Source organism: Rattus norvegicus, chromosome 3, assembly GCF_036323735.1.
Source record: "Rattus norvegicus strain BN/NHsdMcwi chromosome 3, GRCr8, whole genome shotgun sequence".
Lineage (NCBI taxonomy): Eukaryota > Metazoa > Chordata > Mammalia > Rodentia > Muridae > Rattus > Rattus norvegicus.
Window position 1 is genome coordinate 64595871 of NC_086021.1, and position 16293 is coordinate 64612163.

Consider the following 16293-nt stretch of genomic DNA (forward strand, 5'->3'; position numbering starts at 1 on the left):
AGCATGGCTGTCAGGACAAACTTGTGGTTCCACTGGGCCCCATCTGTTAAGATTCTATGCAGATTCGAGAGGCATTTCAAAGGCAGGATCCGGCCTGAGCCACGCTCCTTTTGTGTGTAAAGGCTTGTTTATAAAAAGAGATTTAACTCTAATAATCACTATGGCTTTCTAGATGTTAGCTTCCTAATGTCCTTCAGTTTTGTCTGTTTATCCAAAGCTTTCACTGATCTGAGAGGAAAGGCTTGTAAGCCAGCTGAGGGGGACGCTGAGCCCGCTAAGGGAGGCGGAGCTTGCTGAGGGAGGCGGGGCCCGCTGAGGGAGGCGGGGCCCGCTGAGGGAGGCGGAGCTGCTGCAATTGCACATTCAGACTCAGGCCCTGCTGTTAATTAGATAAGTGACCCGTGGGTGGAGTCAAGCCTCTGTTTCTTCGTTGGTAAAACAAAGGCTTGGAAAAATAAATACGGCCTTGGACCACATGATAAGAAAGGTCACTCTGTTTGCTTATGTTGTGGCTCTGTGAATGGCAGCACACTGAGACTCCTTATCCTTCTCTAAGGGCCCCACAAAACCGCTTCACTCTGATCGCTGAGATATAGCTTGCCACACTGAGGCCACCTGAGCTTTCAAGTTAGGGAGGCAGGTTTGGATTTCTCTCCTGATGGAAGTTTCTCACACCAGCTCCTCTTGTCCCTCCCCTTCCCCCACCCTTGTTGGTTTTGGAGCTGCTTGCCTGCCTTCTGCCTTCTCCCTGGCGCATCAGCGACACGAGGAAACAATAGCCCCATTGTCTCTGGTAGAGATGGTTTCCAGTTTCCTCTTAATCCTGGGCCATTGTGTTGTTTTAACAAACTCGGTGTCACCCCCATGCAAAATGCAGTTGGTTCTTTTTTTTTTTTAAGAACTCAGCAGCAATCCACAGCCACATCTCCTTCCCAAAGTCATAACTATATATAGTAAAAATGCACGGGAGTATGCACTGTTTAATTGGGCCACCTGGCATCAGGGTTAAAATGTGCTCCATCTGTATTTAGTTTGCAAATGCTTGCGAGGTACGTTCCAAACCAGTAACCTTCCAAAATGGTTTTCGTGGTTTATAATTAGTGGCACCTGTAAAACATTTCTTCTAATCACGTGGCTTCATGTTTTCTTTGTGTGTGTGTGTGTGTGTGTGTGTGTGTGTGTGTGTGTGTGTGAGAGAGAGAGAGAGAGAGAGAGAGAGAGAGAGAGAGAGAGAGAATGGCAAAGTAGATCACCAGGCCAGATGTCTTACCACTACTAGTGCTGGGCCCAGGTTTAGCCTCCTAACCCTAATTAGACGAGGAATGTTGGGAATGCACTGCATGTGGCTGTTGTAACTTTTACAACAAGACAGTGAACTTCTGATGTCTTCACTGAGAGTTATAAAGCATTCCTTGTGTCTCTACTACTGTTTCCCACCACATGTTTATTCATAGGAAAGTAATACAAATCTTTTTTGGTTCTTTTTTTTTTTTTTTTTCCGGAGCTGGGGACCGAACCCAGGGCCTTGCGCTTCCTAGGTAAGCGCTCTACCACTGAGCTAAATCCCCAGCCCCAGTAATACAAATCTTAAGGTACCTCAGTAACCTAGGGGATCTTTTCTGAGCGTGGATTGCACGTGGAGTCAACATGCAAAGGCGCTCCCCGTTTTGACTGCCTTTAACCCCTTTCTTTTTCTCTCTAGAGACAAAAGAGTGTTGAAAATGTTGAAGGCTGTGCTGAAGAAGAGCCGAGAGGGAGTAAAGGGAAGCAAGAAGGAAGCAGGTATGTGCACTGAGTTGAGCTATTATGGTGGGCAGTGCTGGGTGTGAGATCCCACCACCTCAGGCTATGTTGGTGCAGAGAGGCTCAACACAAACATCGTCCAGGAAGCTGTGAAGAATCTGTTTTTCTCAGTGATTGTGTGTGTGTGTGTGTGTGTGTGTGTGTGTGTGTGTGTGTGTGTGTGTGGTGTTCTTGCTGTTTTATTTGTAATATTTACTTTTATTTAATGTTCAATGGTGTTTTGCCTGCATTGTTTGTCTGCATGAGGGTATAGGATATTCTGGGACTGGAGTTACAGACAGTTGTGAGCAACCATGTGGGTGTTGGGAATTGAACCTGGGTCCTCTGGAGGAGCATCCTGTATCTAAACTGCTGAGGCATCTCTCCAGCCAACCCCCTCCCCTCTAATTTTTTAAGAAAATTATTCAGTTTTTTTTTTTTTTAAGATTTATTTTATTTATTATATATAAGTACACTCTAGCTGTCTTCAGATACACCAGAAGAGGGCATCGGATCTCTTTACAGATGGTTGTGAGCCACCATGTGGTTGCTGGGAATTGAACTCATGACCTCTGGAAGAACAGTCGGGTGTTCTTAACCACTGAGCCATCTCTCCAGCCCTATTCAGTTTTTAAAAGCGAGAAACGGCGTCGGAAGTTAATTTTGAGTTTTGCACCGAGGATGAGCGGTTCTTAATTTTAATAACTCCTCTTGATCCAGAAGTAAGGTTAAAGACATTGAAGGATAGCAGTTGTGATAGGAATTTGATTTCTAGAAAGCCCTTTCCCTTGTCCCACATGGAGTTGAGCTTTATGCTTGGCCAACTGTTGCCTGGCGGGTTCTTGTGTTTTAGAGCATCAGATTTTATTCCTAACAGGTGTAGCCCCACTTGATGCCAGATGCTACCCAGTGTGAGGAGAGCGGCTCAGTTTGGCTTGGCTTTGTGCCGCCTGCAGTGTTCTGGCGCATATTTGGCCACCGTGACCCTAGCAGTACCACATTCCATGTGGTCACCTCCTCTGAGGTTGTTCTGTCATCAGTCAGTCTAGCATTCCAGGTTCCTGGATTTTCTCTAAGAGAAAGTCTGCTCATCGTGCACTTGTATCCACAGTTAACTGACCAGCAGCAGTTCCTAAACTCTTTAAACTCAGGTGACATCTGCTCTTGTTGGCAAGGGGCACCTTTTAAAATCACTTAATGTCAAGTAATAGTTCAGTTTTCCTTTCTGTTAAACTATGAAGAAGTACACACTTAATAAGCACTGAAGCGTCCCTAGTTTCAGTTTATTTTTAATCCAAAAGGTCATATATATTGTTAATTTGTTTCCATGCTTCTATGAGGGACTCAGTAGACCTCTGAATATTATGGTTATGTGGGGCCTAGATAAGATTTCTACTTATTGTTCCTTAGACCAAGCCTGCAAAGTGGCAAGCTCACCTCAGAAGGGGAGCCTTTGGGACAAGGTTGCTTGCTGTTAGGACTCCGTTTTGCACTTCTTATTAATGCCTGGGTAAACAGAAAGAAGAGAAGAAAGCAGAAGGCCGCATAGTTAGCTCATAACCTTAGAGAACCAACCCCTAGCTTTGAATAATTAATTAGAATTGTTACTATGGTGAAATTTTACTTCATATCCTTTCTTTCCAGGGGCACATTCATCCTCTGCTGGGTCAGGGCCAAAATGTCTTTCTCATTAGTTTTTTGAAAGCAGTTAAAATTTTTTTCCCAAAGTTTTGGCTCATCTGATACAAATTTTAGAGACTTTTTTGTTGCCTTTCGAGGAAGCCTTTGTAATTTTTAGCAGGAACTAAGCTGTCTGTTGTGGTGGAGCAGCCAAGCAAACAGGTACCCCCTCCCTCCCAGGACCGGGGTCCTCAAGCCAAATTCCCCATGGAGTAACAAAATCTCTCAGCAAAGACCCTCCTCTATCACAGTGCCAGGATGGTGGGGGATAGCAGTTTAAATGACACCTAGCACCTGTGCCTCCAGGCAGGCGGGGAGGCAAGCACACTTAGCCTTTAAAAAGGTTTCCAGTTTCAAAACATGGGACTCAGGTTTAGGTCTCCCTTTGGCCTTTTAAGAGTAACTACTGCTCTGTCTAGGCTCTGTCTTTATGATAGTCTCCACGCTCCTGGGATTTCACTAGGCCAAACCAGCTTGAAAACGTAATGGGAACATTTTGTGTAAAGCCTCTGTATGGTTGGGGTCTTTTTCTTGTAACTACAACCTGGTTGCCTTGTGTTGGGAACAAAGCGGTTGTTGGAATTTTACATCCAGATGCAGTTAGGTGAGAAAAGTTGGGTAAATATTTGGAATCTGACAACTCCTATGTTGAGGTCTCTGCCAGCTCTCATCTTCGAAGTGAGTCCTAGCTGAGCCTCTCAGTAAGTTAATGCTAGTGGGTCCAAGACACTTGAGGGACTGGGTAACAACTTCACCTTCGGTATGGGAATGGTTTGCAATGCTGTTCCCAATTAAAGGCAATCTTTATTGCAAGGACAGAAGGAAATACTCATGTACTTGAGCTCATTGTTATAAAATTGAGGAAATAGTTGTTTAAAAGACTGAGTCGAGCTTTTCACATCCTTTGTAGACTTTTCTCTAATTTGTTTGGTTTTGACTTTATGCTGAGCATAGTTTGAGAATTTGGAAAACAGAGAGACCGAGTTAGTATTCCTCAAAAGAAACTAAGTGTTTTTCAGAAATTTGGAAAGAAGAGTGCTTTTTAATTTGTTTCCTTTTTGGGGTCGTTTCTGAGGCAAAGTTTCTCCATGCAGCCTGGCCTGTCCTCAACTTTAGGCTGTTCCTGCCTTTGCCCCCCTTTGCTAGGATTACAGTCCTGTGCCCCCACAGCTGCCTAAATAGTGGTGGTTCTTCCTCACACCCACAACCAAGTGTCCAAGTCACTAGTGAGCATCCCGCAGCTGAGCTTTATCCCCAGCCCTGTCCCAGGAGCACTGAAGAGCTCTGCTTTCAACTTCTGTCCCCTAAAGAACGTGTTCTATGTTGTCAACCTCAAACCCTCTGGAAAAAAATTTAGCAAGTGGTGAGGCTCAAGTTATATGTAGTCCATGAGATTAAAGCCTTTTTGCGTGACCTCTAGCAAAAAATCTTTTGAAAAATAATTACACGTTTTTAATCTATGCATATAGATGGGTAAAAGGTGTCAGTTACTGGACTGTAGGGAGGCATATTGGGAAATGAAATTTCCAAAACTTTTTTTTTTGGGGGTGGGGTGGGGTACATGTTCTCTTTGTCCTTGTTGAGGTTTTTTTCACGAGCCACATCTGTCTCTTGACCTTGAACTAGGTCTGTGGGAGCAAAAATAAATTAAGGGCTGGCAAGATGGCTCTGCTCGTGAAGTATTTGCCACCAAGCTTGAAGAATGACTTGCATTTGATTCCTCGGACCCACGTTCTGGGGCTGTCCTCTCGTCTCCTCCATATGTGTAGATCCCCATGGACATGCGTGTGTGTGTGTGTGTGTGTGCGCGCGCGTGTGTGCGTGTGCTCCCTCATTCTCAAGCACGTGTGCACATGCCCAGATGCACACATACACTACATAGAAATGTAACTGTAGCAGTCAGTATTTAGCCACAGTAGAAGGGTGTGTCAGACTAAGACACCCTTTTGGTTGTTTCCATGCGAGAGCCTTGATTTAAAACAAGCACACGAGGTGCCATCTTTTATCTCAAAGCTCTTCAGAGGGGTTTGTCACCCGCTACCGTGTCTCTTAATTCCTTTGACCGATCTTACCATATGATTTTCATGGGGCTCTCCTAAACTGTCATTAAATAGCTAACTGCTATCTATACTCTGTAGTCAGGAGTGTCTGATGCTAGAGTTGAACCTTACTAGAGTGTAGAGTGCACACTGAACCACCAGGGCAAGCCGGCCTCTTTCCCATAGAGAAAGGAATCATGTTCCATGTTGTGACAGCAAAAATCTTTAAAAATATGTGCAAGCTTTATATCAGAATAAATAATAAAATTTTATTGAAGGACTCAAGACTTGACTGAATAAGAAGAAGTGTATTGCCGACAGTTTACATTAGGGCTCATTCGTTGATGTCTTCACCCCGTGCTTCACAGACATTGTAGTATCCTGTGTTTTCTTTGACCTCCGTAAACATCCTGTGTTTCTTTTTTCTAACACAGTAGAGAATAGACATAAAGGTTCGTCTGGAAGAGAGGCTAGGCTGTAGGGTTAGGCAGGGAGAGGTGGAAACTGGCAAGTGCTTGTAAGCCAGCCAAACCTGGCTCACATGCCTGGGTTCTCACCGCAACAGAGCTCAGGAGTGTATGTGAGTTCCTTAGTGTTTATGGGGCAGGGTGGACTCTGCCTCCCACCAGCACACACGCAATGGAGGATTCTTAAGTCAGCGTCATTGAGAAGGTCTCTCAGGTTTGGCCCTTCAAACTGGTTAGTGCAGCTCATGATAATGGCCAGCACTCACAGCAAGCCGATGGCTCAGCTCAGCTTTTGCTGTTTTTCTTCCTGCTGTCAAGAAATGAAACCTACTTTTATCTGATATCTAATATAATTAACATTCACAGTGGATACTGTGGGTTTTTTTGTTTAATGTAGATTTTGGTCTCCTTATGGAAGTATTAGACAAGATCCCTTGCCTTGCTCAGAAGGGGACTGGAAACTCCCTGCTTGTGTCCCTTCTCTAGGCAGTTTGTCCATCTTGATGCATAGTCAGGCCATACCTTGCTCTCCTGCTTATCCGAACCTGTGTGAAATTGAGACAGAAGAGCAAAGATAAACTTTTATTGTAGTATTCTGTGTATGCATGTGTGTGTGTGCATGTGTGCATGTGCGTGTGTGTGTGTGTGTGTGTGTGTGTGTTAAGGAAGTGGGCTTAGTTTGGAACAACTTACTGAGAAGCTCTGGCCTTCACCCTTTCCCTCAGTAAAGCCCAGGTGGTTAGCTGAATACATCTGTAACGTTAATTAAGGCGGAGGATAGTGTCTAAGCCTTTGTGTGTACCACATTAATATTTTTTTGTTTTGCATTTGTTCCATCACTCTGAATTCGAAACAAAAGGAAGCTGTTGTCCTCCCCAAAGTCCAAAAGCTATTGGTGTGATTGTTAAACGTGGTATTTTAAGCCATTCCAGGCCTCGTTCCGGCTTTCAGTGGTACCTTCCAAAAAACGCCTCCATATAAATGCCGCTTTGTTTTATCCAGGAAATACGAAGCTGCTTTGGGTTACCCCGTGCTCCATTGCCCAAGTTCGCCGGCTGCGCACTATTATTTAGGGATTTGGTGCGGAGACCGTATTGTTGACATGTGGCTATTCGGTATCTTCTGTTAGGAGACTACAAAACTATTATTTTTCAAGCAACATAATAACCAGAAACAATTCCTTCTAAAGCTAATGCATTCCTCTTTACCAGAACATTTGGATGATTGTTCAAAATATCAGTCTCCAATTTACAAACAGAATGGAGCCGGGGCAGCCTTGTTCCTCGGGGCTTGCTGGATTCGAGCCTCAGTGGTTTTCTTTGTTGTCTTCAGACACACACACACACACATACACACACACACACACACACACACACACACGCACACGCACAGTCTGCAGTGAAACAAAAACCAGACACTGGAGTTAGCGATCACAAATTCAGACCTCAGCTTGATCATCTCTGGAATAACTGACACTGGGGCATAACTTCCTTACAAGATAATGTCAAGTTTAAATCAAGCTCTTTCTACCTCGCTGGATACATACATAGTTTCTGCTAGATCTTCATTGTGCCTGTTCTTTCTTGAGGAAACTGTGGCAGCTTAAAGAACAGAAGAGCTTCAGACCAGGCTGCCCGTAAACTTGTTAGGTAGCTCAACTTGCAGTTTTCCTGTCTCTGCCTCACAAACACTGGGACTGTAGATGTGGGTTACTTGTTCTGGCTTATGTCAACTTGACATAAGTTAGAGTCATTTGGAAAGGGGGAACCTCCATTGAGAGAATGCCCCCACCCTATTGGCCTGTAGGCAAGTCTGTGGTGATTTTTCTTGATTGATAATTGATGAGGGAGAGCCAAGGTTCACCTCTGGGCTGGTGAACCTATATTGTATGAAAAAGCAGGCTGAGCAAACCATGGAGAACAAGCCCATAGGAAGCATTTCTCTATGGCTTCTACTTTGGTTCGTGCCCTGACTTTGCTCAATGAAGGACTGTTACCTAGAATGTCTGATGAAAATAAACCCTTTCCTCCCCAGGTTGCTTTTGGTCATGTTGCTTTACGGTAATAGAAATGCTAATAAGTACAGCCATTATACTGGGCTTCAAATAAAATTCTTGTTCCCCATCTAGAAGTTAAAGAGAAGTCAGAATGGATCTCAGACAAAGAATGGTATTCTGGAAGCTTCTTTTGATGATTTCCTAGATATGGCGTCTACTAATATAGGTTAATAAGAGTTTGTCTCCCATCTTTATTCCTCCACAATGTAACTGATAAGCTCTCAGTTGTTACTGTATGGAGTTTAGACTTAGGAGTTTATTTTCCTGTATTTTTCACCTTTAACCTTTATTATTATTATTATTATTATTATTATTATTATTTATTTATTTATTTTTGGTTCTTTTTTTCGGAGCTGGGGACCTTGCGCTTCCTAGGTAAGCACTCTACCACTGAGCTAAATCCCCAGCCCCACATTTAACCTTTATTAAGTACTTAGGTTGTATCTTTCTAAACCAGAAGACATCTTCCCTTGCAAAAGTTATTTCAGGAGATGCCAAGCAGATCTCTCCTCTCCAGCCTGAGGGTAGATTTCTAAATATAGTCTATAAGACTTTATTCTGGGCTGGAGAGATGGCTCAGTGGTTAAGAGCACCGACTGCTCTTCCAGAGGTCCTGAGTTCAAATCCCAGCAACCACATGGTGGCTCACAACCATCTGTGATGGGATCTGATGCCCTCTTTTGAAGACAGCTAAGTAAATCTTAAAAATAAAAGGCTTTATTCTAACACATCTTCACTCATGAAGGTGTACTTTTGGAAGACCTTTGGCCTCCATGCTCTGGTTGCTTTCCGGAAATACAGGAGCACATCATAAGAGGATGGGAGCAAGTGTGGACATTCACCCTGTGTTGGACAGCTATATATGTGCGCCACGGTCCCTGTTTGCTGTGTGATGCATTCTTAGAGCAAGCTCTGGGCTCAGAGGGAAAGGGAAGGGTCGCCCAGACCCTCCCACTCCATATGGCCAGGGAGACCTCCAGGAAGACACTTCCTGCTAGCATCATCATAAAGGCTGAAGCAAAGCTCTCTATGCTTTTTCTGGAGTCCCTGCTGGATGTGTACATGTGGGAAAGGAAGCTTAACCTCAATAGGGAAGGAGGAATTAGAAACTCAGTTAAACATACTTGTTTTTGTTAACCAAATTGAATTTCATTTCAGTTTTTTCCCCCATGAAAGATGCTTTTCTGTTTTTTTTAAAAAAAAAAAAAAAGACTGCTAAGAGCTTCATCAGTGTGCTGTGTGATCCCACAAGATCTCCATATTTTAGTTTTCATGTGAACTGTTTGCATTTTGGGGAGAGGATTCCTAGGTTTTATTTCTATTCCAAAAACTGTGGAGAACTTGATTCACCTCATCTACTGGCCAGAAGTTTCTGAGAGGAGAGATTGAGGTGGGCCAATGTTTACTGTAGGATGATTAGAGCTTACCAGTTTCCATCAGAGTCTGGGGACAAAATCAAACAAGAATCTCGCCAGCTCATTTTCATTCTTCACTCTTAAGGTTCCAGCCAAGGGTTGCCCGTATTTAAGGTGGTGTGAGAGCATGGAGGCTGTTAGATTTGACACACAAAGCCTGTCCCAGGGCACGTAAGACAGAAGTGTCACATGCCTTGGAGCTGGCGTTATAGGCAGTTGAGCGCATCCAGACACAGGTGCTGGGATCATCTGGAGTTTTTGTAATCATGGAACTGGCTGACCAGCAAGGTCAGGAGCTTGACTGCGAACTTTAGGTTAAGGATACATGTGGGAGTTACAGCTGATTGGTTGTGCTGGGCCACGCTTTCCCACCTGAGCAGTTTGGACAGCAGTGCACCCTTCATGGGGGCTTTGTCTCTCCAGAAGGATGGTTTTCAGATAGCTGTAGTTTATTTCAGGAAATATTTTTCCCAAGTACCAGATGCGGAAAAATATTTGGATTTTTGATCGTGCGTTTCCTTATCTGCTATAGCCACCACAGCAGAGCATCTTTGATGGGGTGGCTAAAAAAAACAAAAACAAAAAAAAGCAAAAACAAAACAAAACAAAACAAAAAAAAAAAACCCATGGACTATGTTCTTTCAGTGTTGGGAGCTGAAAATCTGAGATCAGGTACCCAGCATGTCAGGGTATGGCGAGGGGTGTTTTTGGTTGGTGGAAGGCAGCCTTCTAGCTGTGTCTGCATGTGGTGTAGAGAGATAGAAAGCTCTCAGGGGTCCCTTCTTAGAACTGTGTTATACACTAACAAGGACTGTGCACTTGGGTCACACATGGCTGTTGAGCCTGAGTTGTCTGCCTGATTCTCAGAGTCTCATCTCTAAACATGTCTCATGTTAGCATGTCTCACGTAACAACTTCAGTGAAGAGTTAAGTGCCCCTAACATTCACTTGTTCTTAAAGTGTAATGCTGTAACTCACTGATGATAAAACACACCACTATTCTGTGTACTATTAAAGAAAAATAAAACTGCTGTCCATTAAATTCCTACACAGATTTATCACAAGATACTTTGATCTTAGCCATTCTGACTGGTGTGAGGTGGAATCTCAGGGTTGTTTTGATTTGCATTTCCCTGATGACTAAGGATGTTGAACATTTCTTTAGGTGCTTCTCAGCCATTCGATATTTCTCAACTGGGAATTCTTTGTTTAGCTCTGCAGCTCATTTTTTTTTTCTTTTTTTTTTTTCGGAGCTGTGGACCGAACCCAGGGCCTTGCGCTTGCTAGGCAAGCGCTCTACCACTGAGCTAAATCCCCAACCCCTGTAGCTCATTTTTTAACAATGTTATTTGGCTCTCTGGAGTCTTAACTTTTTGAGTTCTTTATATATTGGATATTAGTCCCTCCATTGGATGTAGAATTGGCAAAGATCTTTTCTCAATCTGTTGGTTGCTGTTTTGTCCTAATGACAGTGTCCTTTGCTTTACAGAAGCTTTGCAGTTTTGTTAGGTCCCATTTGTCAATTCTTGATCTTAGAGCAAGCCATTGAAGTTTTGTTCAGGAAACTTTCCCCAGTGCCTATGTGTTCGAGGCCCTTACCCACTTTTTCTTCTACTAGTTTCAGTGTATCTGGTCTTATACAAAGGTGTTGATCCACTTGGACTTGAGCTTTTTACAAGGAAATAAGAATGGGCCAATTTACATTCTTCTACATGCTGACTGCCAGTTGAACCAGCACCATTTGTTGAAAATGCTGTTTTTTTCACTGGATGGTTTTAGCTCCTTTGTCCAAGATCAAGTGACCATAGGTGTGTGGGTTCATTTCTGGGTATTCAGTTATATCCCATTGATCTATCTGTCTGTCTCTGTACCAATACCATGCAGTTTTTTATAAAGATTGCTCTGTAATAGAGCTTGAGGTCAGATCAAAAACTCAGGTGACAGCAGATGCTGGTGAGGATGTGGAGAAAGAGGAACACTCCTCCATTGTTAATGGGATTGCAAGCTGGAAATCAGTCTGTCGGTTCCTTAGAAAATTGGACATAGTACTACCTGAGGACCCAGCTATATCACTCCTGGGCATACACCCAAAAGATGCTCCAACATATAACGAAAACACATGCTCCACTATGCATAGCAGCCTTTTTATAAATAGCCAGAAGCTGGAAAGAACCCAGATGTCCTTCAACAGAGGAATGGATACAGAAAATGTGGTACATATACACAATGGAGTACTACTCAGCTATTAAAAACAATGACTTCATGAAATTCTTAGGCAAATGGATGGGACTAGAAAATATCATCCTGAGTGAGGTAACCCAGTCACAAAAGAATACACATAGTATACACTCAGTGAAATGTGGATATTAGCCCAAAACCTTATATGAAGCTCAAGAAGAAGGAAGACCAAAATGTGTATGATTCAGTCCTTCTTAGAAGGGGGAACAAATACTTACGGGATGAAATACAAAGAATGGAGCAGAGACTGAAGGAAAGGTCATCCAGAGACTGCCCACCTGGGCATCCATCCCATATGCAGCCACCAAACCCAGTCACTATTGCTGATGCCAAGAAGTACTTGCTGACAGGAGCCCAGATATGGGTGTCTCTTGAGAGCCTCGCTGCTGATACATATGAGGATGCTTGCAGCTTACCATTGGACTGAGCATGGGGACCCCCAATGTAGGAGTTAGAGAAAGGATTGAAGGAGCTGAAGGGGTTTGCAACCCTACAAGGAAGAAAAACAATGTCAACCAACCAGATCCCCCATAGAGCTCCCAGGGACTAAACCACCAACTGAAGAGTACACATGGAGGGACCCATGGCTCCAGCTGCATATGTAGCAGAGGATGGCTTTGTCAGACATCAATAGGAAGAGAAGTCCTTGGTCTTGTGAAGGCTCATTTCCCCAGTATAGGGGAGTGCCAGGGTATTGAGGTGGGAGGGGGGAAACTCTCATAGAGGTAGGGAAGGGGGATGGGAGAGGGGTGGAACAGGGAAAGGGATAACATTTGAAATGTAAATACATAAACTATCCAATTAAAAAAGATACTTTTATCAAGGTTTTATTTAATCTGTTTTAGAGATAGTTTTTAACACATACTGCTTTAAGGGGTTCTTTCATTTTTACTCCTTTTTGTGTATGCTCTATGCTAAGCCATACCTGTGGAAGTCCGAGGGAAATTTCTGAGATGTAATTTTCCATCACTGGGGATTGAACTCAGGTCATCAGGTCTGGTCAAACTTCTCCATCATGCCTGCCCTCACTTTATTATTATTATCATCATCATCATCATCATTATTTAATTATAAAAATGAAACAAGTTGATTAAGATAGTTTTTAAAAATTATATTCAGAATGCAGCCATCGTTGATTTCACTTGGCATTTCTAGGTGTGGTAGTACAAGTTTTTTTTTTTTTTTTTTTTTTTTTTTTTTTTTTTTTTTTTTTTTTTTTGGTTCTTTTTTTCCGGAGCTGGGGACCGAACCCAGGGCCTTGTGCTTCCTAGGCAAGTGCTCTACCACTGAGCTAAATCCCCAACCCCCATCAGTACAAGTTTTTAATCCCAGTCTCTGGAGGCTGGGGAGGAAGGATGGCTGAGTTCAAGGCCAGCTTGGGCTACAGAGGGAGGCTTTGTCTTAACAAAGATACCTTTTCTTTTAATGACTCCTTAATAATAAAATCGAGAGTAAATATGGGTCTTTAGAGCAGTGTCCAATTGGGAAAATCTGTTAAAGGTGGAGGGAAAAAAACAAACCTAAGATACTTTCTTTTGGTTTACACACACACACACACACACACACACACACACACACACACACACCCCATTAGTCTTCAAAAGCTGCTCAGTATTCCGCTGTACTACTGCACTGTTTGGGTTTATTGCTGGTTTTTGGGGTTTTTCCCTGACCTTTCTCTGTCTCTGTCTCTGTCTGTGTGTGTGTGTGTGTGTGTGTGTGTTTAAGCCCTCTGGAAGATACATACTTTTGTATGAGTCGTTCAATCTTGGAGAAGGCACGTTCCCAGGCTGTCGTCAATCGTTAGGAGAAATGTATTCGTTTCGAGCTCTTGATGTCCTTTGCAAGTTGTTTCCAGAAATTCTGACCTGGTGGTCATGTATGTAAGTGGCATGAACATGCTCTTTGCTGATTCTCCCTAGTCTCAAGTATGTTGTGAATTTTACTAATGTGTCAATTCTGCAGGTAACACGTGTATCGAAGTGCTTTAAGTTAGGACCTTTTTGCAGTTGAGACCTTTCTCTGTATCTCCTGCTTTCCTTTCCTCTGATGGTTTGTTTCTTGGCGAATCCTATTCTGTGGGCCTTGGGGAAGGGCTTCTCAGTCTGTTCTTCTCCGTTCCCAGTGTGCCCCACTCTACCCCTACCACAGTTTGTTTTCGCCGCATTTCCTTTTCTTCCCTTTACTTCCCTTATGCGTTGCTGATCCTGAACTTGAGAACCGCCCAGTCCTCCTGCTTCAGCCTCCTGAGTGCTGGGGTTAAAGGCTTGTGCTGCCATGATGCCCTGTCTGGCAAGTACATTGATTCATTTCAATAGTTGATAACAATGAAGTTGCAGCCTCGCGGTAGCACGTGCCAGAAACCCCAGCACTTGGAAACAACATGCATTCAAAGCTCATGCTATCACACATAAAGATTTCCCGGTCATTCTGGACAATACAATGAGAACCTGTCTAAAAATAAAAGTTTTATTGTCTTTCTAGACATATTACAAATCAGTTCTGAAATGGATTTCCCTATAAGCGCTTATGCTTTGGTGAGAAGAATTTTTTTTTTTTTTTTTTTTTTTTGGTTCTTTTTTTCGGAGCTGGGGATCGAACCCAGGGCCTTGCGCTTCCTAGGCAAGCGCTCTACCACTGAGCTAAATCCCCAACCCCGAGAAGAATTTTTTTAAGGTAGTTTTAAAATTTTTGTTTGTTTTTTGATTTTTGCTGTAACATCCTTCAAACAGATAACACATTGACAGGCTTACTAACAACATATTAGAAAATGGGTTTGTTGAAAGACTTACCAACATTGTAATTAAATGATTTTCTTTGCTAGTATCAGGAAAGCCCCATTTTTTTTTTTTCTTTTTTTCGGAGCTGGGGACCGAACCCAGGGCCTTGCGCTTGCTAGGCAAGCGCTCTACCACTGAGCTAAATCCCCAACCCCAGGAAAGCCCCATTTTAATGCTTCAGTTATGATTTTTTTTTAAGGTATGAATTCAGCACTGTCAGTATGTTCACTGGGCGTTTGAAACCGTACTGTCTGGGTTTGTATAGCTTCCAGCTCTGTGACCCTGGACAAAAGACATGCATGCTCTGTACTTAGGGCTTGCCTATGGGGCTTCAGCTAAGACTTTAGAAGCATTTAAGCTGGTCTTTGACACAGTATTGTATGACTTTTTGTCAATAATAAAAATGTGTTTCTTTGTTCTGCCTGTTTACCTCTCTCTCTCCGGTTTGGTAGCTGCTTTAATATTTTAATGAGTGTTTAATTATTGAGAGCTCACCAGCTCAAGTTTTAAGCAAGACAAACACGCCTTATGTTTAGTTTTGAATTACAAAGCCTCAAAAGATTTATCTAAGTCACCCTTTATGTTTGGTTGGATTAAGCGAAGGAGTCTATGCTAATTCTCTAAGTTCTGCAGTGAAAACTGACTGTGACTACAAATCTGTCTTTGAGGTGACCGACTCTGTTTCTCTGCTTTGTGCCTGAGTTCACTGCTGATATGAGTGGAGGTCTCAGAGCTGCATCCATCCCTGACCTGCATCTGCAGCTCCAGGGTTCTGAAGCTCAGAGCCTCCGGAGGGCTCGTTCCTTCTGAGGAGCCCTCTCAGTTGTTACAGTGTCTGGCTGGGCTCTCCAAGCAGGAGATCAGATATCTTTTGATGTAGGAAAGTATCGTCGTATTGAAGTGAGTTAAGGGCTTTTCTCGCTTGTCTTCCAGCCAGGCTGAAGTAGGATTGTAAATTGGAGGCCAGTCCGGGCTGTGCAGAGAACAAAACCAGATGAGCAAACCAAAAGCAGAGTCCCCCGAGGCAGTCTCTCAGTTCCAAGTTTGAAGGCACCTAATAGTTTTCTCAGGACAGGTTGCCTTATTTCTTTGAATGTTTAGTTTTCTTGCCTATAAATAGAGATAATTTGCGTCAGCGGTGACGAGTCAGGTGTAATAATGCATTCTGTTTGAGAATGTCAGCCTCAGGTGAGATTAAAAGGAGCCCCACGTAGCGCCTTTGACCTTGAAGTGATGCTGTCAGCAAAGAAAATAAAGTGTACTCACGAAAGTCTTCAAGCTTATATCATGAGTCTTGACGTGAAAGATGCTGGGGAAAGGGGATGAGATTTTGATTTTTTTAGGTATTAAAGAAATCAGGAAGTGAAACATAGTTAACCAGAAAGCAAATTCTCTAGAGAACACACCATGGTCCCGACAAGAAAGTTATTCTCCCGCTGCAGGCTGTTATACGATGTGCTGAATGCCTGTGTTCACTAATGAGGTAGATAGTTTATGAATGGGGAGGGTAAGGAACTACTGTAAGGGCTGGGGTGCCATAGTGGTAGAATGCTTGCCTAGCATGCTCAAGGTCCTGGGTTCGAGTCCCAGATCCACAGAAGGAAACCCTCTCTGAACTACATAAAGAGGACGTGGTTCTTTTTTTTTTTTTTTTTTTTTTTTTTTTTTGGTTCTTTTTTTCAGAGCTGGGGACCGAACCCAGGGCCTTGCGCGAGGACGTGGTTCTTAAGCTGAAGAGGCAAACTAACCCTGTTTCTCTGACCCTAAGGTTAAAGATACTCAGGTTTGACTCCCAGCTTAAGCTGCTGAACCTCAACATCTTTCAGTTTTGTGTCT

General features: G+C 43.2%; 1 protein-coding gene across 6 annotated transcripts in view; it reads left to right on the forward strand.

Annotated features, from left to right (window-relative positions):
- Tanc1 (tetratricopeptide repeat, ankyrin repeat and coiled-coil containing 1) overlaps positions 1 to 16293 on the forward strand; it is a 233790-nt gene that overhangs the window by 87834 nt on the left and 129663 nt on the right. For all 6 annotated transcript variants that reach the window (XM_063283615.1, XM_006234204.4, XM_017591681.3 and 3 more), the window contains 1 exon segment: positions 1703 to 1782. In XM_063283615.1, coding sequence (XP_063139685.1) covers positions 1722 to 1782 — 61 coding nt within the window. In that variant the 5' untranslated portion in view covers positions 1703 to 1721.